This window comes from Musa acuminata, chromosome BXJ2-4 (assembly GCF_036884655.1).
Source record: "Musa acuminata AAA Group cultivar baxijiao chromosome BXJ2-4, Cavendish_Baxijiao_AAA, whole genome shotgun sequence".
In the NCBI taxonomy this organism is placed as follows: Eukaryota; Viridiplantae; Streptophyta; class Magnoliopsida; order Zingiberales; family Musaceae; genus Musa; species Musa acuminata.
Window position 1 is genome coordinate 4018054 of NC_088341.1, and position 20855 is coordinate 4038908.

At 36.4% G+C, this 20855-nt stretch overlaps 3 protein-coding genes across 6 annotated transcripts; 1 reads left to right on the forward strand and 2 right to left on the reverse strand.

Annotated features, from left to right (window-relative positions):
* Nucleotides 1-1835: 1835 nt before the first annotated feature.
* Nucleotides 1836-6120, reverse strand: LOC135609569 (putative 4-hydroxy-4-methyl-2-oxoglutarate aldolase 1). Of its 3 annotated transcripts, XM_065102958.1 has the most exons (4): nucleotides 5984-6120; nucleotides 5337-5514; nucleotides 2271-2682; nucleotides 1836-2204 (listed from the first exon to the last, which is right to left on the reverse strand). In XM_065102958.1, exons 3-4 carry the CDS (start codon nucleotides 2665-2667, stop codon nucleotides 2161-2163), a joined length of 441 nt encoding a protein of 146 aa, XP_064959030.1. In that variant the 5' UTR covers nucleotides 2668-2682; nucleotides 5337-5514; nucleotides 5984-6120; the 3' UTR covers nucleotides 1836-2160. The 3 variants fall into 3 exon arrangements, with proteins under 3 accessions (XP_064959030.1, XP_064959028.1, XP_064959029.1); XM_065102956.1 differs by having other exon boundaries at nucleotides 1836-2682; XM_065102957.1 differs by lacking the exons at nucleotides 5337-5514; nucleotides 5984-6120 and adding an exon at nucleotides 4157-4445 and having other exon boundaries at nucleotides 1836-2682.
* Nucleotides 5844-9717, reverse strand: LOC135609568 (uncharacterized). Its single transcript, XM_065102955.1, has 5 exons — nucleotides 9559-9717; nucleotides 7467-7568; nucleotides 7269-7362; nucleotides 6702-6879; nucleotides 5844-6381 (listed from the first exon to the last, which is right to left on the reverse strand). The coding sequence occupies exons 1-5, from the start codon at nucleotides 9679-9681 to the stop codon at nucleotides 6315-6317; spliced, it is 564 nt and encodes a 187-aa protein (XP_064959027.1). The 5' UTR covers nucleotides 9682-9717; the 3' UTR covers nucleotides 5844-6314.
* Nucleotides 9718-11904: 2187 nt separating this feature from the next.
* On the forward strand, nucleotides 11905-14993 carry LOC103980673 (transcription factor ILR3). 2 transcript variants are annotated; one of them, XM_009397131.3, is made up of 5 exons: nucleotides 11908-12088; nucleotides 12257-12319; nucleotides 13439-13513; nucleotides 13633-13795; nucleotides 14401-14993. In XM_009397131.3, the coding sequence occupies exons 1-5, from the start codon at nucleotides 11985-11987 to the stop codon at nucleotides 14683-14685; spliced, it is 690 nt and encodes a 229-aa protein (XP_009395406.2). In that variant the 5' UTR covers nucleotides 11908-11984; the 3' UTR covers nucleotides 14686-14993. The 2 variants fall into 2 exon arrangements, with proteins under 2 accessions (XP_018680786.2, XP_009395406.2); XM_018825241.2 differs by lacking the exon at nucleotides 12257-12319 and having other exon boundaries at nucleotides 11905-12088.
* Nucleotides 14994-20855: the final 5862 nt, after the last annotated feature.

Sequence of the window (20855 nt, forward strand, 5' to 3'; positions counted from 1 at the left end):
TCCTGATCAATTTTCATATTAATTATAGGCATATTTTGAATCATAAGATTGTTGATTAGATTCATCATACACAACCAAAAAAATTGATTCAAATTACATATATTAGATTAAACATCAATTCAATCCAAAATTTTAACCAGATTTTCAATGTTTTAGTAATGTGAGATTATTTTCGGATTCAATCTCTCTTCATTCAACATATAGATATTTTTAATAAATCTAAAGGATATTTTGTTTGGTGCCGACCTACCCAATCGAATTAAAAGGATGGAGGGGCATATTACATCATTATTGGTTGAAATTGATATGCTTAAGTTTGTGGTGATCACACAAACATGATGCTCCACCGACAAGTTACTCTCAATATTCATCTTTGACACTTACATTAGTTTTAATTAATTTATAAAATAAAAAAAATAATTCTTAGAGAACAAAACTAATCGTAAATTACTCCGGTGGTTCCAAGGTCACAACATCGTAGATCGATGTTGAGATTATTGATATAGACATTGGTATGTTGTCACATATACGATGTTGAGATTATTGACATAGACATTGATATGTTATCATCATTGACGAATATTGCCAACAACACAGATTAGCACTCCAAAGATGATTTTCACTTGCTAATATATTTTACTTCAAAAAAATACTAATGAAAATTTCTTCTTATTATTTTAACATGAAATTTCCTTCGAGTTTAGTAACTATATTACTTTAATTATATCTCTAGTGCTCAAGCTAGCTGAAGAGGCAAAATGAAAGTGTTAGGATAGGCACAAAATAAGGTTTGTGATAGCTTCGAACATGACATGACAGGGCATCTAATTGAAACCAAACAAATTGGATGTCTTTTATATGGGGCAATAAAACATTGCAAATCCAGTACTATTATTATATGTTCAAATTGAATGGCTCTCTACAAAATTATGCATAACTCAACTGTATACAGAAAAAAAAGATGAGATTATGATTTCTCTTTCACAATTGGCATTAATATTAAACAGATAAATCCATCATATTGATTTATAGGAACTAACATATAATTGCCACACGTGAGATTAAAGTCACACTCCATGTAGTATCCAAAGTATAAAAATACAAGCTTCCTTCTAATCAATTATGATAAAGAGGACAATCACAAATTGACTTCTCATCTATTATGATAACAAAGACAATCATAAACTTCCTTGTCATCTATTATGATTATGATAATAAAATATATAAAAAAATCTTAAATCCAATTACAAAAACTCACATTTGAGAATCTTAAAATCGGATCAAAAAATCTATCTCATTTTTGGATATGTAGTAACTCAAGAGCATAATAATTTTATATCATAAATACTTCGGATAATCCTACAGGTTTGAACCACATGAGATTGATCAAGACATCAATGATAATTTTTTCTAACATTCAAAAAAAGAATTTTTTTTTGTTTGTACAGCAAGAAAAATGATATTTCAAATCAAAATCAACATAATTCCATATAGTTTGTCGTTTCCTAATATAAGATCATATTTGTCGTATCATGTTGGATCATATTCCGCAGAATAATCTCATGTTGTGACATAAAATTTCTTATCACTTCATATCATATCGGATCATATTCTTTAATGTTAACGCCATGACATGCCACCATCTATCACCTCAAAGTTGGACACGTCCGGTTTGGTACGAAATGCATGCTAAAAAACAGGACTTCAAATTCTTGTGCATATAACTCATTTTCATGGGACAGTAAACAATTAGAATTTAGCTTGAAATAAATTGATTATTACAATAAATAACTAGAATTCAATTAAATTCAGTTAATTTGGATAAGAAAAACCCATTACGAAACTAAAGCAGATAATGGAATTCATTTACTTGAAGTCATGCTATTTCTTAATGCACAAAACAAAACCCTACTTCCCTTCTTTTAGTATTACTCAAGGAAACTACAATCTTCCTATTTCTTATTTCTACAAACATCAGAAACATACGGTGCTTCTCGGATGAGATCTTAAAATAGTTGCAATAACTACTGATGTGTGCAATAACTCAATGATTAACACAAAGAAAAAGGTGTTCCACATAATTGCACCATAAGAAGGCTCAGATATGCAGTAGATTTAGAACAACCAGTAGGAGAGACATACCGGTGCAGTGGCACGACTTCAAACTGTCAACTCCATCCTCGAAACAAGAATACCATCAGTATCTGCGTAAAGCCACTCACCATCAAATATCCTTGTTCCGGCAAGGTTGATCGCGACGTGTTTCTCACCTATTCCCTTCTTGTTAGCCTTCATTGGGTGGGGAGCCAATGCTCGTACACCGATATCACAACCATTGATCTCGTCGACATCCCTGATGCAGCCATTGACAATTATGCCAGCCCACCCGTTGTTCTGAGCTTGTTGGACAGGATTACCACCCAGTATGGCGCAGCGCATGCTTGCTCCTCCATCGACAACCAAGACTCTACCGTTACCCTTCTCCTCCAGGAACTCACGCACAAGGACATTGTCCTCAAAAACCTTGAGAGTCACAATGGGACCAGAGAAAACCTGTCGCCGCCCGTATATCTGAAAGATTGGTTGAAGTGCACGAAGGTCACCACTAAGGATTAGGTGAGGGTTAGCATCACAAACTTCGGCAGTCGCCAATTGTAAAGCAGCCATGGTCCTTCAGCTACACTGATTTGGAAGAAAAGACAAACAGGATCAGCATCAGCATCTCAGATCAGGTGGTTTTGATGAGCAACAAATGCTAAGGGAAACGCAAAAGTTAGCAAACAGAGCATATTGCGACTATGGCATAAATAAATTTGGTGGAAAGAGGTAACATTATTCTCTGATAACAACATGCATATTGGTACGGAGTTCTTCTAAGAAGACGTTTACAATGAACCATATATTTGATCACAGAGTTATTCTAAAAGACTACTAGTATGATCAAATCAACAATAAACTACGGAAAACAGGTAAAAAGACATTATATTGGGGTCAAAGATAAATCAATTTGATTAAAGGAAGAGCACAATATTAGTGTTCATGAAGATAGCTTAGTATAAACTTGTTACAATATGACCACCTTCAGTTTCAACATCAGGTCTTGGAGGATTCCTTAGCCATAAAAATATTACAAAAAACTGACAACAGAAACATGCTAATGAGTGGCACTAAACAAGTTGTATCAACAATATCTTGTTTTAGAATTCCAAGTGCTTTGTTTTAATATTTGTTTATTGGTATCTAGAGAGGTGTTAGACCAAGGTCCATAGTGCAACAATGTATTCGACAGCTCATTACATCAAGCAGCTCTTCGAGAGAAATAAAACCAACATAAACTGACCTATGAAGTCTATGTGATAGATAATATCATTATGAGGTTTAGTTTTCTCTGATAGATAAGACCTTCATATAATGAGTGCGCATTTATATGACATGAACTGACCTATGAAGTCATTCTTTAAAACATAAATACAAGATCAGCATCAAGCCATAAGGACTCGACTATTTGGGTGTAAACTGCGAGGATAATTCTCAACCATTGAGCTCCATCGAAGGCAATATGCTAATCAAACTAAAAGTCATCAAATATCCTTTAATTGTTACTGGTAAAGCTTTCTATCTTTCCTGATCTCTTCTTTCACCCTGATCTTTTATGAAAGATCTATGATCTCATATGATACAACACTAAATAGCACATAAAGAGATCCCATAATTCTTCAAACTCAGGGTTTAGTAGCTAAAAACTTCCCTGGGTTACATAATATGCGAACCAGGACCTTTTATCATTAATATCACTAAACAACGTTATTTACAACATAAAAATGAAACATTATGAAGATAACACATCTAAAAATTAAAGAAAAACCAAAAGATCATAATTCATAACCAACTTACTCGATGTAGACTAAGATCCAAGACCTAGAAAAACCGATAATGAAACCCACACTGAGCTCAATCAATACAGTCAATATGGTACCGCTCGGAATGAACAAAGAATAATAAATATTAATGCTTGGTCGAAGTAAGGCCTGTAACACACTACACATATGCACAAAATCTGGCTCCGACTGGTACAAACCCACTGTACTGTGCAATATAAGTATTTGAAACCATGATAGGATTTAATTTAATAGACTAAATTTGAGTTGAATATCACCTAGCTGTTACCACTCACTCCACTGTGTGGCATCTTGTTCTCATGCACATTTGATGTAGCAACTTAAAGTTTGCAGATTTGTGTTGAGCATTTGTGATGAATTGTCACAACCAAATGCTATGTGATAGGATCATCTTCACATCAACTTCAATGAATTTCCCAGACTCATTTTAATCATTTGCTCTAAAATCAAAAGAATTTTGTATCAACACCAAATAAAAAATGAATCATCAAGTCTATGCTGAACCACAAAAAATTGCTTGTTTTGATGGCTTAGTAGTAACTCCAGGTTTAGATTTAAATTGGTGATATCTCCCCACATAATGGTTTCTCATGAGATGTATTAAAAGATCCTCAGAGTTAGCTTTACTGGATTGAACTCTTCAATGCAACTTCAAAAAGAGATGGCAGGTTGTGGAAAGGAATTACTTATTTGACTCCCAACAATGTTAGAGAATAGCAAATTTTTGTGGCATGTTCATCAGATGTATTCAGTTTTTTCAGAAACAGGAAAAAGATTATGTAAATTAATATTTTTGTGGTCCAGCAGAGACAGGTTCCAACTCCCTCTTTTGAGCCCCTCCCATAACTCTACTAAGTAGAAAAATTGATTCATGTTCAAATTCTGTTTCCCAGCTTTAGTTGGATGGTTTTAGTAGATTAGATTGGGAAAGTTTTCAGTTTTATCTCAATCAATAGTCTCGTTGTGAAAAAGACAATCATTTGGGTCCTATAGATACCACAGCACCGCACCCCAAAGAATTTGATGATCTTTTGTGGAATACAGAAAATCAATTCAGTAATATATATTCCCCTGTCATCTTCTTTTTCTCTGTGTTTTATCTTTTTTATCTTTTCCTCTCGTCTGTCTCCTCCACAGATGCACCAAAACTCAAAGCCATCCTTTAGCACTCAGTAATCAACACACACAAGAACACCTCTCACAAACTTCACAAACTAAGCATCGAAACAGAAGCCTCCGAAATCTGCATCGATCAACCTACGCATGCGAATTAACAGAAACCTCAAAAGGAGCCATGATCCATGAGCAAGAAACATGAATCGTGAACAACCATCACGAATGTAAGATCTAGAAGAAGGCACGGATCCACTCACCAGCAGAACAGAGTAACATTAAAAGCGCAAAAATGACAAAAAATAACGGGATCCAGATGCTTGCCTCAAGCAGAGAGGAAACGAAAGCGGTCTGAATCCAATCCAATGGGGAGAGGACGAGTAAAGGATGAGATTGATAGGACGAATCGGGATGAAGCGCGTTCCCTGTTTGGTGCAACGACGCGCCGCAGGGCTTGGAATCCGAGGCGACGGAAGCCGAGGAATGCCGCATCTGATGGGTACTGTAGCCGTGAAAAGACTTATATGTCAAATGAGAAATATTAAATAACTAAATTATATAAAAAAAGATAAATTGCATAAAATGTTTTCTAATTTCTTGATTTATCCGAAATAGAACCAAATGTCAATTGAATACATGAGTTACTTCTTAGTATGAAATATGAACATTAAAAATAATACTTTTATCATATAATTAAGATTATCTATATTATGGATTTTTTTCAAGCCCCTCTTCTCACAAAAATAACACTTTTGGACAAGAAATCATATCATTTTAATTTAATACAATTAATCACATATATGAATGGAAAATATAATAAATCCATCTACATGAGAAGAGAGAAAGAGTTAAGGATCTTTTTATTAGGAAGTAAATAATAAATGTGAGTGGCAATTAATTTGATGGCATCTTTGTGTCACAATTTCTGTACCAGTATAACACATTTAGCAAAGATTTACCCATCTACTCACCATGCAAAGTACAATAAGAACCCTTCAGCATTCAATAATACAAGCACACTCAGAATAGCATTGGGTGGTGGTCCAATGAGGACTTCCTAGTCTCAGTTCACTGCTCCACATGACCAATCTCAGCTTTTACAGTAAAGACTTCACACCAGGATACTACAGTAGAGAGCAGTGGGTTACTTTCTCTGTCATCATGCTTCTTCCATCAATGATCACTACCAGTAGAAGGTTTATCAGCTCCCTCTGTAGGTCATAATTGGGTCCATGTGTTGTGTTGCTGACAACTTCACACATACAACTTTGTTGTTCTCAAAGGCAAACCTCAGGATCAGAGTTAAGCTCCATCTATTCGCCTGATCGCGAGTGTGAAATATATGAGAACCATTGTCCCAATGCTCGACCTATTCATTGTTCCAAGAGAGAAGAAAAAAAACAAAAAACATTTGATCAAAGGGTTTCAGTAAAAAGTGAATGCACAACATACTGACATCCTTCTAACTAAAAGGTGGCAAAGAATGTGATGATTGATACAGAAAAAGACACTTCTCAAAGAATAAAACATTGTGGTTGGGATTCACTTATAATTTTGGAACTTGTTGATTAATAATATCACAGGAAAGCTTGGAGGAAAAGTTTGCTTGGCCAACAAGGATTGATTTTGAAAGAATTTTGCTTGAAGAAAGACGACTGTTAAAGTGATGAGTAGTTCTAAAGTACTTACATGGCCGCAAAGACTAGAAGAATCTTCCGTGGATGAATGGTGGTTAAACGGTTTAATCTTTTGGTCCTTCCTTCTCCCAGATCTGAGAAAGCAGGGCTATTAGGTGCAGATTGTGCAGCCTGAAGAGTTTTAAATGGCACAGGGGGCTGTTTCAACTGCTCCATGTGAGAAGGTACAGCTGCAGAAGACAATAGCAAATACAAATCAACATATACAAAATAATCAAGTTATAATCGTATTTAATCGTAAAACTGCTCCATGAGAACAAGGTATGACTGCTTCAATTTAAAAGTTCAAGTAGAGCATTGCAAAGAAAAAAGTTGAAATGGTGAATAACCAATAGTGTGGACATTCCTAGAATATTGCAAAAGATTACTGATATCTGTAGATCCTATTAGGAGTCCCAATAAGAAATGTTGGGAATAAACAAAAAAAATTCATAGCTTATATATCTATAAAGTGAATGTTACATGCTTGATCATGCTTATTGCATGTGCTTATTGTATGTGCCTCACACTTGCAATGTTTGACACAGTATGGCTAATAGAAACATGAAGCATCCCATACCTTTAACAAGATTTTTTAATGCATCATATGCTTCTTGCTCCCCACCTGTGTGTCTCTCCATGTGGATTGAACCTTTTCGCGAAAGAGCCTTCCTCTGTGGAGACATAAAAGATTTAACTACTATATCTTACAATGACAAGTATATTAAAAGAAATATTAAGGTGTGTCTCTTATGATTGAATCAGATACTCCACTCACAGACATCTTTGGACTTCCAGAGCAACATATTTCAGGTGGCTGTGTAAGACATTCGACATCAATTATTACATCCCCCACTTCTTTCATGGCTGTTGTCTGGTTCTGCAGAGAAGTGGATGCAGAAGATTAACACAAAAAATGTGCAAACAATAGTATGAAAAGAAAAAACAAACAAATAAGGAGATGGTTAGCAAAGAATAGTATGAAGAAAAAAAGAGAAAGATAGGGAGATGGTTGAATCGGACAGCTGGAGAGTTTGGTAAAGAATAGTATAAAAGGGAAAAAAGAGAAAGATAGGAAGATAGTTAAATCGAACCACTGGAGAGTTGCAATGGTCAGACATTTTGCAATTTAACAAACTCAAGTAAACCAACATTAAAATAATTTATAACTATCTTAAAGAGGAAACATAACAATTTATAAGATCTAAACTCCTTTTTCAAATCCACATAACCAAAAGTCACTGGATGCTTACAATGAACCTAAGAGTACAGTTTTATAACTTTGGACTATTTACTCAAGTTGCAACATGATCTCAACGCAGCAGCACAACCTAGTTTGGCTATTCTTTACTACCAACTATACCCAGAGTCTGGGGAGATCTTCCAGCCCTATCTAGTGCTATTTTGGAACTTACCTGTAAGAGCTATGGTCCAAATTTGAGTTATTGCATATAGATTAAATCACTCCTCTATTGCTCTTTCCTTGTTGAGTTTTCTCTCATACTTTTCTGGTATCTTATATCCAAATTTTACATTTTCTCTGACTACCAAACATCCATCTCAGGTTATCCTTCCAATTTGCAAATAGATATTCGGAGCACATCAACATTCACTGCACAACAATGAGTGGTTAGCTATTTTTACTGCTAGTTGAAACATCAACTTTCAAGGAAGCTATGAATCTTAAAGAAAGTTGACACAAAATAGGTCTTACATAAATAAATATTTTGTTGCCTTAATTAGAATCTCATCCAGTTCTCAGAAAAAATCTCCAAACTGTTAATTCCATGTACTCGACAAAAGAAAAAAAAAGAAAGTTGATTCTGCATCGATTTCAACTGAAGGACTGATCAATAGCAAAGAGAACTGAGAGGATGATCAGTACAAGCACATTGTACCTTAGACTGATGAATAATTTGTGCAAAAGCTAAATCAATTTATCGAAGCATTCAATGGTGGCATTTGGGGCCAGTATTCGACAAGGCCCATCGATCTTTATGAGCAAATAAAAAGTGCCTAATAGGATGAGGAACAAAACATAATTGTCTCTGGGTCCACCTATGTTTTCTTTCATACCAATCTTCTAAAATTGACATCATCATCCTTATCCGCTACTTTGCTTTTCTTTAAAGAAATTAAGCTGCATTGCTGAACTTGGAAGATAAGGGACATTCATTTTTGTATTCCAACTTTTTCTAGGTATATTTTTGGAAAATATTTCAGGTTATACACTAATTAAAGTACCTCTCAACCCTTTTGTCTGTTCTATCTGTCATACAAAGGATTGATCACAATTCCTTCCGCACCGAAAATACTATATCCACCTACACAGCCCTGAGATAAGAAGAAAATGATGATAACACCATAATCTGTTCCTATACTCTTAACTAGAAATCAATTGGAGGGAATAATGAGACACGAAATCCATTATATGAGGCAAAGATTTTTCTTCTTTTCCGAAAAGAAAAGCCTTGTCTGATAAACAGGCCGACTGATTACAACGGCGATCGAGATGAAGCATTCAAATTCGTGGATTTTCGCCTTGAAGTTTTCCAGGAGCAAATCATTTCACTAAAACTCCAGAAAAAATGCCTCCTTTTTGAACAAACTGAAGTTACTCTCGGTCAAAGATCAACGAAAAATCAAGTAGACAGATCAAAAAGATAGAGATAGAGAGAGCGGAGTAGGAAAAGGAAGAAGTGGGTGTTTTGGGAACGTCTGCTCACAGTACGAGACACGCAAACGGAGAGAAATAGAAAGATGTCAGCCATATACAAGAAACCAACAGAGCTCCCGAGCTCACCTTCTGTTCTCTCATCGTCTGCACAAATTCGCGCGCAAAAAAGGAGCAATGCCGATCGAAATCTCACCTCTTCGCTGCAAAGAGAGATCTGAAGTAGCCGTTGGAGGTGGGAACCTCTTCCTTTTAGTCCGCTTCTGATGTCCTTACGCACGTCTCGTCGTTTCTCCCGAGCTTTGTCTCTGCAGCTCATCTTTCCGCAAGAACCCTTGCCATTATTGATAACCTCTAAAATAATAATAATATTATTATTAATATTAATTTATTATTTATAATTTCAATGTTCCTAATTTCATCGTACTCCCTATTGATGCTATCATCGCTTGTTACCGATAATGTTCCCTGATGTCGCCACGTTATCCTGAAGAAGAAGAAGAGATAGAGAAGAAGCGGCTAACGAAAAAGGAGAAAAGAGAGGATATTTATATCCTTTCATAAAGTATTATTAGTTCAGAAATATTAAATAAAATTAAATTAAATTATAAATAATAAATAGTAATTTTCTTCTTTTTATTTTAAAGAAATAGTTTTACATGTTTATCCTTCTCGAGTTTTGAAATAACATATTTGCCCTAAATATAATGTATATAGTTTTCCATGTCGATAGTGAACCTCACGCTATTATCGAAGTGTTAGCGTGACTTGGTCCGATTGTTGATATTCAGGATCGTTCCAGTGTCGAGAACCGGTTGAGCTTGGGGTTGGTCCAGATGTGCTTCTTTCAGTGAGCACACTCTGCTTCGTCGTTGCTGAATTCTTGCACACTAGCTTAGGTCGGGAGGGGAGGGGTTTCCCGACTTAGGACCCTCAAACGATCAAGTCAGTCGAACTTTTACCGAGGTTTTTTGTCGCCCCTGGTCAGGTGCTGGTTGAGGGCTTTTATTATGATGCCCAAGGGTCGGCCGTACGCGATCTGTGTGAGGCGGTCGACTTCCCGAGCGATGAGTTCGTACATTCGGATGACTGTCGCTTGATATGTGTGGAACGATACCGTGCAACACTGTCCCTAGCTTTCCAGAATAACCCTTGTTAAGACAATGCTGGCTCGTGTGGCTCCAGATGGCGAGAGAGGGAGACAGTCATCGTCTCGAATCCGTGATGGCACGTTCAACGTGGCACCCTATCTTCGTCCCGAGGTTCATTGTTTGCGCTTACATGATTGAAGGTCGTGGCCATGTGACGTGACGAGATCCACAATATATTCCATCATATTCTTTTCCAAGTTTCGAAATGTTATATTTATTCTAGACAAAATATATAAAGGGTAAAATTTTTATTTGTATTTTATTTTTCTCATCATATACCCCTTTTTTTATTTCCCAAATGGTGTCCCCATTTGTTATAATCCATAAAATTCCTAATAGTTGACGTATAGATCAGTCATACGATGAATCAATTCAAATTCTTTTAATTATAATATTTTTAATGTTAAAATATTATAGTGTTTTGATGGAGTTACTAAAAGCATCACAAATCTATTTAAAAGTATTATAGCTAGTAGTATAAATTTTATACACCAAAGATTCAACTAGTTCACCACTATATGAGTCGATCTGATTGTTTTATCAAGAATATTTCAATATGAACTTTGAGAAATATGAAAAAGGGCAATAATAATTTAAATTAGTATTATTATTATTATTATTATATTTCTTATACATATTATATTTAATAAACTTAATGAATAAAAAGTTTTATGTTTTATAGATATCTCAATATTCTTTTCTAATGATATAAACTTTGTCTTCGTCACATCTACAAATTATTTCAAAACCTAACAATTATTTTATTAATTTTTAATTTAATAATTAATATAAAACTTGTGACATTTCTCTTCATTTTAATCATCCAAATTTACTTTATCTATATTAACTATTTAAGACAAAAGCAATTTCAAATACTGTCCTAATAAATAACATGATTTAACATTTTGGCGGGGAGGGATATGCAAGTTTGTCTTGAAATCATTGGCGACAAGTCAATGACGGCATGCAGCCATCTTAACCGTCCGTCACCAAGCCCACCGTTGATGATATCATTTGACGGTTCAGTTCCTTAAGGGAAGTTTATGAGTGGTCATGTCTCGAACCACCCAAGAACCGGTTCTAGACCGTTCTGAACCGAAATCGAATCAATTTCGATTGATAAAAAAATAAAAATCCATCCATCAAAATTTAATCTTAAGAATTCTAATTTAAAATGTTGATAATAACTCCATCATATAATATTATTTTAATCATATAATCAATTTTCGGGAGTCAAATCGTAAGAATCCGATTTCGGTTCAATTCAGAACCGTCAAACATTGACCCCGGTTCTCATCTCAGTTCCGGTTCGAACCGCATGAAATCTTGGTGGACTCTGTTCGGACTCATAGAGGGAAAATTCCACCTCTTACCTATAAACTCCGCCCACAGAAAGCAAAACCCATCCTCACCTCCGGTTTCCTTCTCCTGCGATCGCCACTGCGGATTCTGAAATCCTAATCCATCCACTATGGGAACGGACCCAATCGAGGATTTTTGGATCGACGGAGGAGGTTCCGATAGCGAGCTGCAGTACGCCCTCGATGGCTTCCGTGACATGGTTCCGACCGTCGGGTACACGAAATCTTGATCCTCTTCCATTTCATATAGTCACTGGTTGTGATTGTTCCATTTATTCGAGTCTGCTCCGATAATCCTCGGGTCAGGTAGTTTTGGTGTTCTGATCGAGTTCACACACCTTTTCGGTAATCTGACGCGTTTTTGGGTTGACAATTGAAACAGAGTGGGGAAAGAAGAGCCGTATAGGGATTTGCGCGGTCTTGAGCAGAATAGCTCGAGAAAAAGGTCAATTTTCTGCTCTTTACCTGATAATTCTATGGAACTTGCAATTTCAGAGTCTATGGATTCTGGATTTGGATATGTTGTACGACGAACTTTCTTCGTCCAGCCCATAGACATTTTGTAGACCTTAATCTTAGAAAAGGGAAAAGATGACAATCCTCTCAAGTTCCTTCTCTTTTTGTGTTTGTAATTGAGAAGTGTCATGTGGGCATCAGCAATCTTATAATTGAACTTGGGGTGATTAATTTATTTAAAAGAGAATTAACTATTTGTTTATACTTGGATTTGCATTGTCTACGCGAAGAAATAAGTGTTAGCTTTCTAGGTTTTCCTTTTTTACTTCTCACACATTTAGATTCTGTACTTAACTGAGCCTCTTTTATAGCTGAGGGCTTTTTTAACACAAAACAAAACAAAACCCAAGAAAGGCTCATATCTATCTTCATCAGATCCCTGTAGGACTTCTTCTATAAGAAGTAACGGTTTTGTTGTATAAATTGCAATTTAATATGCCACTGTGTCTAAATCTTTTTTAGTGACACTGCAATTTATATTTGCTATAAGGAGATGGATGTAATCATCTTATTTCCATTCACCAAATTAAGTTAGAAGAGAGCAATGAGGTCTAATATTGTTGATGGATATTTAAGTTATGACTGACATCAAAGGAATTTTACTTGAGCTTCATGGTTATGAAATGCAACTCAATCAATGAAATAAGTATATGGACATTATTTTGTGTACAAAAAATGATTTTGGCTTTGTTTTGTGAAGACGGGATGATGTTTTTAACTAAGAACAGTATGTGATGGAAGGTGAGGTTTCTAGCTCTATACATATCCCTTGCAAGATTAAGGTGCTAAACTTCAATCTACACTGCATAAGATACAAGTGTTGCTGCCAAAGCTCTATAATTTGATAGAACCATTCTTATGACCTTGTAGTGTTTAGATAGCATAGTTGACGCTACAATAGTACCTCTTTCTGATGATGTAAAAAACAGAAATTCGTGAGACTGCTATTTCTTATTTCACATGCGAAAGTTGTTATTGGTTTATCCTCTAAATTTATGTTCAATTTTTTGGGGGTTTCATCAAAAAAAATTTCTACAATTTTTTTCAGGGCAAGAAATGAGCCACGTGCATCAAAGTCTAAAGCATGTAGGGAAAAAATACGGCGGGATAGGCAAAACAAGAGGTATCTCACTTTAAGAGAAAAAAATTGCAAGTGTACTATTTATTTGGTGCATGATTTTTGTGGTTAATCCATAGACTAGACCCTAATCGTGTTGCAAATGATTTTTGTTGATTTTTTAGGTTCATTGAATTGAGTTCAATCCTTGACCCCGGTAGACCTCCAAGAGCTGACAAAGCAAGTATTTTAGGTGATGCAACTCGTGTGTTGATGCGGTTGAGAGCTGAAGCACAAGAACTTAAGGAATCAAATAAAAAGCTTCATGAAACAATTAAGGATATGAAGGTGTGGTTTAAATTCATGTTTTGTTTTTTTCTACCTATGAATTAGTATGGCTTCTAAGAATTATCTTACAATTTAGTATATGGTATTTCATGACGTGCCTCTGTTGGGCCTTTTTGTTCCACCATTCTTTTCCCCTCAATAGTGAAGAAAATTTAAAGGCAGACCTGTCGGGTTTCAGAAGAGAGGTGGATGGACATTATTTTTCACTGTTAATCTGCACATAGGATTGAGTAATTATTTCCTCTTCTTTCTAGACTGTCCTGAAGAATGATCCTTGAGTGATTGTGAGGATGCATAGATCTCGGAGAACCAGGATGGTCACTGTTGTCACCAAGGAAATTTTGTCTATTTATGCATTATTAGATTATGTATATTGTGTTGGCTTAAGATTTGCTTTGGGAACTAAAGGATTACAGACTTGATGAAATTACACGAATGTGTCAATGTTAATAGAGGGACTATTAAAAACTTTAATTTTATTTTGAATGAATCACGAAACTATCTCGGTTTCTTAGGCATACTGGATAATTTTACTGTGAGATAAATTGGTAAACCAAGTCTTATTTTTTGTTCCTGGTATTCTAATGCACGTTTATGATATCTAGGTGGAAAAGAATGAGCTTAGGGAAGAAAAGATGAGACTGAAAGCTGACAAGGACAGATTAGAGCAACAAATCAAGGTCTTGAGTGTGCCTCCAGTCGGCTTCTTGCCACATCCAATAGCATTCCATCCTGCTGCTGCCCCTGCTGCATTTGTTCCACAGGTTCAGGCCTCAGCTGATAAAACAACTCCATTCTCTGGGTTCCCTGGAATGGCAATGTGGCAATGGTTGCCTCCTGCTGTCATGGATACCACACAAGACCCAAAGCTTTGGCCTCCAAATGCATAGCACTCCATTTCTTGTTAATCCCTTTTCTGATGTGAAAAAGGCTTTGCTTCTTACATTGAAATTGAACTTCTAATATTAATCAATGCTTCTAATATGATCATAATCTGCTAGGTTGTAGAAGATAACCGAATGGTAGCTTATTTTTATGGTTGCTAAGTTCTTTTGGATGTAACCCAGTGGAGAACAATGTTTGTAGTTGGACCGACAAACTTCCTGATTGCTCTAATTTTCATTAAAATGTACTACTCTTTGTGGGCGAAACAACTTGGGTGTTATGGAAAATTAAGAACAAAACAGCTTTTGTACAATTGCAATCATTCAATATGTTATTTTTGCTTATATATATAGTGATTGAGACCTTTGTGCTGGTGCTTATTTCAACAGCAAGAATCTGATAGTTTGCACGCATCTTATAGCGGAGGACCCTCGCATCGCATCCCTTGGCGATCAGTTGGGCGCCGAGGAATTACGTGACGCAGCGGTAGGCCCCACTCCTGACAACAATGGTGATCGGGCCCGGTCGTTTAGCCAATCTAACGGAGGGTACCAATATGTGGCGATATTGGAAACGTAATGAACTAAATCTTTATGATTTAGATGATCAAGATCATACGTATATATGACCGCCTCGGTAACAACTCTCAAACGGGTGCTTATTCTAAAAGCACGCATCTTGATATTTTGCACGCAGCTCAAAGCACGAATTTGAATTTTTGCACGAATTTTATAGTGGAGGACCGTCGAATCGTGTCCCTCTGTTCGGAATAAAGCGCCGCACTGACAAGCTGGGACGGTGGTCGGGCCCGGTCGGTGATCGACGTCCATCGGTAAATCTACTATAGCTACGATCGTCGCTCAGTTCCGCACTTGGATAGGAAGGTGACGACCCCAAGTCGGTTTTCTGGTTTCGATCGGAACTCGAATCACTTCAAGGTACGTGAAGGTTGTGATCGTCGTTGGTGTTTTATTTTAGGTTTATGAGGTCATTATGTTCGATTGATGCTTCTTTGTTTGCTTCGTATCTCATCAGAGGTCTCATTTGGCATGTTTTGTGGAAGAGCTGAGTGTTAATTGATACCAGTAGACAGATAGGGTTTTAGGGGAGTGCATATTGACAAGATGATTCATGAAACCGCCTCGAACGAATCTTATGGATAGGGCAAAATCGATCAAGAGTATGAGCACATGAAACCTAATGTAGTGGTTTTTCTTTTTGAGAAAATATCATTTTCATCACAGTATGTTCTGAGTAACACATTTTAGTCCAAGCCCAACCTATTATCTTTAGATAATGTATCATCATCTGTATCAATTTTCATCCATTTTCGGGTTGGGGCATTCTGCTGCTGAGTTTCTTGAACGTACTCTGGCCTACTTTAAAGTTTTTTTCTCCATTTAATTCTGTATGTACTGCAAAGCATATAAAGGATCATATGCCTTCGTTTCATACATCTACTCATTACTGTCACTCCAAAGAAACACACAATTGATCCCTTCTGTTTTGAGTCCAAAAGTTTCATGAAGAATGGTACCTCTAATCTTTAAATGAAAATGTGGAATTCTCACTTGTGATCAAAGGCAATGGACATGGAAGCCAAATGTCTTTATCCCAACAATATAGCAAATGATGATAGCGAAACGATTGATGATGGTAATTATGAGAATTAGATCTTTATGAATAGGATAGAATAGTTGGATGTGTAAATAAAACTGTTTAGATTAGGTAGTAGAAGGCAATGGTAAGAGAAGTGAGCTTTTCAAGGATTAGAAATTTTTGCCTATAGGTTTGAACCTAAAGATGGCCTAAGGCAATGGTTAGCTCCTATGATGTGAAACAAAATTGACTTAATAAAAGAAGAATGATAATAGTCAGGACAATTGTGACACCCACTTCTGTAATGATGACTAAAGCAATAAACAGCAACAGGAAGGATTATACAGATTAAGCAATAGCCATCAGGACATAGGCAACCTGAATCAGTTGAGAAATAGCTTCTTGGAAGATTCAAACACAGCTGAACCATTTATTAGAGAAACTTCTTCAGCATCCTTTTTCAATGTCCCATTGAATTAGACAATGATTGTAGTTTTCAGTAAGCTGTGTTCTTCAATTTCTGTTCTTGCTATATATACATAATCACCATGGACTTTGCTAGTGTTGTCTATAGTTGTTATGGTGTTTAGTTAATTCATCCTCGGGCTATATTAGTGACCTAATATTGTAGCTTATAAAGTCTGGCTTGCGACAACTTTGTCATTCTTCAATTAGGTCTGAGTATAATACAAAACCATGGAAGGAGCACAGATTCCTCTGAGGGTATGGCAACAAGCAGCAGTTGCTCTTGCTTCAGCTCTTGGCACCCTGATGTGATCGAATTTGAGCAAATGTTTCTTCCTATGTATGCACTGTCAGTTGTTGGAGGTTCAGCAAGGTTTACCGAAAAGCAAAGGGCCCTCTTCTTCCGGCATTACTTTCCTTGGGCTATTAGGGCGGGTATGGCGAGCACAAATCTCAGGTGTGTGTACTACGAGAAGCATTTCACAAGGACCCGGAGGATGTGCGGAAGAAATGGGGTAAAATTCCTTGCCCTGATCCTAAAGGGAATAGCTGAATTTGTATTCGATTTTTTTTCCTTGGTGCTCAGGATTTACTTTGCTTCCCTGTCCATGAAGCACCCATAAAAATTATAAAAAAAATAAAAAGGATTTCTTGAAATGGGAATTTTCTTATTGAGATGTTTGTCATTGTGTTGCACATGTAAATTTTATAATACGATAAAATTGTTTCTTTGTGACCTACACTTGGGTTTGAATCATGAAAATATTTTCATACTAGAATTTTCTTTTCTACACATGTAAATTCTATAGGAGTATGTTAAAAACAAAGACTAATTACATATTATCCTCTGTAATTAGCTATCTTTAGCATCTTGATTTTTATATTTTCAAAAGTTACATTGAGATATTTATATTTATGAAAATAAAACATTTAAGTTCGTGCTCCAACAAAATATCTCATTTTTAACCATGTATAATGAACTTAATATTTCACTTTCGTAAGTATAAACATCATAATATAACTTTTGAAATATAGGAATGAGATGTTACAGATAATCAATTACAGAAGATAATATCTAATTAGTCTTAGAAACAATATGTCACAGGTTGCATAACCAGTGAGTCTTAGTTATATGCAACTTAACTGCAAGAAGCTGCATCTGCATTACAAAAACTTTCCATCAATAGAAATATAATTTTGGTGGATGTTTTGCATTATAAAGTGATGTAATTGTTAGTATTGAGTTGAAAACAGCACTCTAAAGCTATAAGTAACTATTTGATAAGACCCTAAAGTCTTATCGTTGCTATGATACCAAATGATAAGACCTTAAAATCTTATCATTTGGTATCAGAGCGACGATAAGACTTTAGGATCTTATTAATTGGTATCAGAGCAACGATCCTTGGCGGAGCTCGCCTCAGCCTTGCTTCCCTTCTTCCCGACCACAACTACAAGGCAACTCTTTCTCCACTGCCACCGTTGTTTCTCCGGCCGCTCGACCACCGTTGCTGCTTCTCCCCGGCCAACGACCTTCGACCACCGCTCGACCTCTTCGCTGCCCCATCTCGTTCAGAAAAGAAAAAAATTGATCATCCCTTTCTCTTCTTTTATCTTTTTACGATAAGATTTTAGGGTCTTATCACTGATTGAGGAAACAAGGAGCAGCCACTTCACCCCTTAGAAGCTTGCCTCCCAGGAGGCTCTTCAGAGTTGAGCACTCATAATAGTTCTAGATGCCCTAAATACCTCTCTCTCTCTCTCTTTGGAGCTCTCATCGTTCCCAAATACAATAAGCTCAGTAAACATTTTTGGACTAGTGGTTAATAGGTCAATATATCATTGGATTGGATTGGATTGTGACCAACGACACCAATGCCGAGCTCGCTATGGATGGATGGAGACGGTGAGATAGCTGCCTATATGAGAAGTGTGGGATCCAATTGCAACCACATCACAACACAATAAAATCACTGTTAGGCTGAGCCTCGCAGGTGACATATTGGGTTTGTTTCTGGATTCCATTTTTCATCTTCAAAAATGCAATCCAGAAGCAAACTTTTTGGTCAGTGAGTGAATCTAACTCATCAAGTCAGTGAGTTAATATTCCAACAGTTAGGATCCTGACAAGATTTATCTCAAAATGTGATAGCTGTGATGGAGAGTCGCAGCTGATCTCAAGATACAATGGATGAATGTTGCAACAAGGGCGGTTTGACCAAAATATATACAGGAACTCTGATGGCCAAGTTGAAAGAGCCAAAGCACAAGGAATAATGAGGTGAAACAACCGTGGAACACAAGTTAAATTAGTATGATTGAAGATGAAGTACGATAAAAATTACACACGTTCGCTTGCAAAAGAGTAAGTTCGATGCAAAGAAAACACTCTTCGCCTAATACACTCATCTACCAGCCATAGTACACTAACACAGAATGCATTCGAGACCGGCTCGACTGGGTATCGTCGTTCTCACTGTCATCATCGCTATCGGATGCATTACTTGTGTTGTTCATGGAATCCGAGGCACCAATAAGGCAGGAGATATGGTATGCACAGCAAAAGAAGAAGACACCGACAGAAAGGTTCTGAGCGTAAAATGGATCGAAACACAAGCAACATCACCCGCGCCCCTCCCATATCCTCCGACTTGCTGATGATGACTGCAAGAGCTTGTTTCACATCTCCCATCCTTCCAAGTAAGAATACTTGCTCTCTAACAAGATCTTTTTCCACACAGATCTCATATGCCTGAAAGATGATGCTAGTCGGGCTTCCAGTTTACCACAATGATTTACAAACCAGCACAGGAATAGAAGTCTGAACCTTGGCTAGTCTATACTCTATAGTGCTGACTGCTGCCAAGAAATGGTGGCAGCATCTTTGGTTCATATTCTTCATAAAGCTCAACCTATAACAGAAAACAAATGTTATCCATACACATCATAAAAGAAGTAAAAGATGAATATGAGTATGTTGCTTTATCAAACAAATGCTGATGGGTGCTAATTTGGGATGAACAGTTAGAAAGAAACTTAGCTAATATATTTTCATGTTGCCAACTTGCAAACTTGAAGGAAACAGAAACGATTCAAAAAATGATTTAATTAAATGAGAGAAAATCATGAACTTTATATTCATTTAAGAACAAATTCAAAATATGCCACTCTATCACTCTTGTCACCTCTCTGATTCAACTTAAATCTTTAGTTAACAGTATATGGATTGACATAATGCCATATGTTCCAAAGTACAAGTTAATAACAATCTTTTCATCCTAAACCATGTGGACTTGTTAGTAAAAACCCAATCCACACTCAGCTCCAGAAACCAACAAACTAATAACTAGTCGAGCGAAAGAAAATACAGCATTGCAAAAAGTGCATCATCAATTTTGTCTCTGATGTTATCATAACTAATATGGTTAGTCTTTATTAGTTAAGAAGATGGTGGCCCATTGTTGTCAATTAGGTATTCTGTTCTACTAAGGTCCATCTGGAAGAGGGCAACCGTGTGGTATTGCATGTTATCACAGTATAATTACTTTGCTGCATGAACGCTTCCCAAGTGGTCTTCTGGCATATGATTTGAAAGCTTAGAATATCAGGGTCATACATCAATACCATGATAACAAAATGAAGACGAATTGCATTCACACACACACCCTTCTTATCCTTTTTCTCCTATTCTCTGAAAACATATAACCTCCCTCTCTGTCTTTAATTGCCATCACACTCCAAGTCATTCTATTAGAATCTGATGGCCTCACTGTGAGGACACCCTATGGCAAAACCAAGGGCAATAAGGATGCCCTTCAATTTAGTAAGTACATTACATGCCAGAAACACCAAAAAAGTAAACAATGTCCAACATGATCTTCAATTTACTTTTAAATATCATCGAGAGAATTCTACCAAGCAAAATTTGAGTGCCAATCGACATCTAAGTTGAGAAAGTTGGTTAGGAGGTTAACTTGAGGTCGCAAAATTTCCATTAAAGGTAAATGATATACTTCCTAGTCTTTTCCATTATGTTTACCTAAATGCTGCTTAAATTATCATATTATTTTCAAAATTAGTTTTAAGCTCTCTAGTACTTTCTACCATGTTT

Excerpts from the sequence above, each read along its gene's own strand:
- LOC135609568 (XM_065102955.1), bottom strand. The coding sequence starts at position 9,681 with ATGAGCTGCAGAGACAAAGCTCGGGAGAAACGACGAGACGTGCGTAAG. Across the intron at positions 7,569-9,558 it reads TCTCTCTTTGCAGCGAAGAG|AACCAGACAACAGCCATGAA; the intron begins GTGAGATTTCGA and ends ACTTCTCTGCAG. Across the intron at positions 6,880-7,268 it reads ATTAAAAAATCTTGTTAAAG|CTGTACCTTCTCACATGGAG; the intron begins GTATGGGATGCT and ends TGTCTTCTGCAG.
- LOC103980673 (XM_009397131.3), top strand. The coding sequence starts at position 11,985 with ATGGGAACGGACCCAATCGAGGATTTTTGGATCGACGGAGGAGGTTCC. Across the intron at positions 12,320-13,438 it reads CAGAATAGCTCGAGAAAAAG|GGCAAGAAATGAGCCACGTG; the intron begins GTCAATTTTCTG and ends AATTTTTTTCAG. Across the intron at positions 13,796-14,400 it reads AAACAATTAAGGATATGAAG|GTGGAAAAGAATGAGCTTAG; the intron begins GTGTGGTTTAAA and ends TATGATATCTAG.
- LOC135609569 (XM_065102956.1), bottom strand. The coding sequence starts at position 2,667 with ATGGCTGCTTTACAATTGGCGACTGCCGAAGTTTGTGATGCTAACCCT.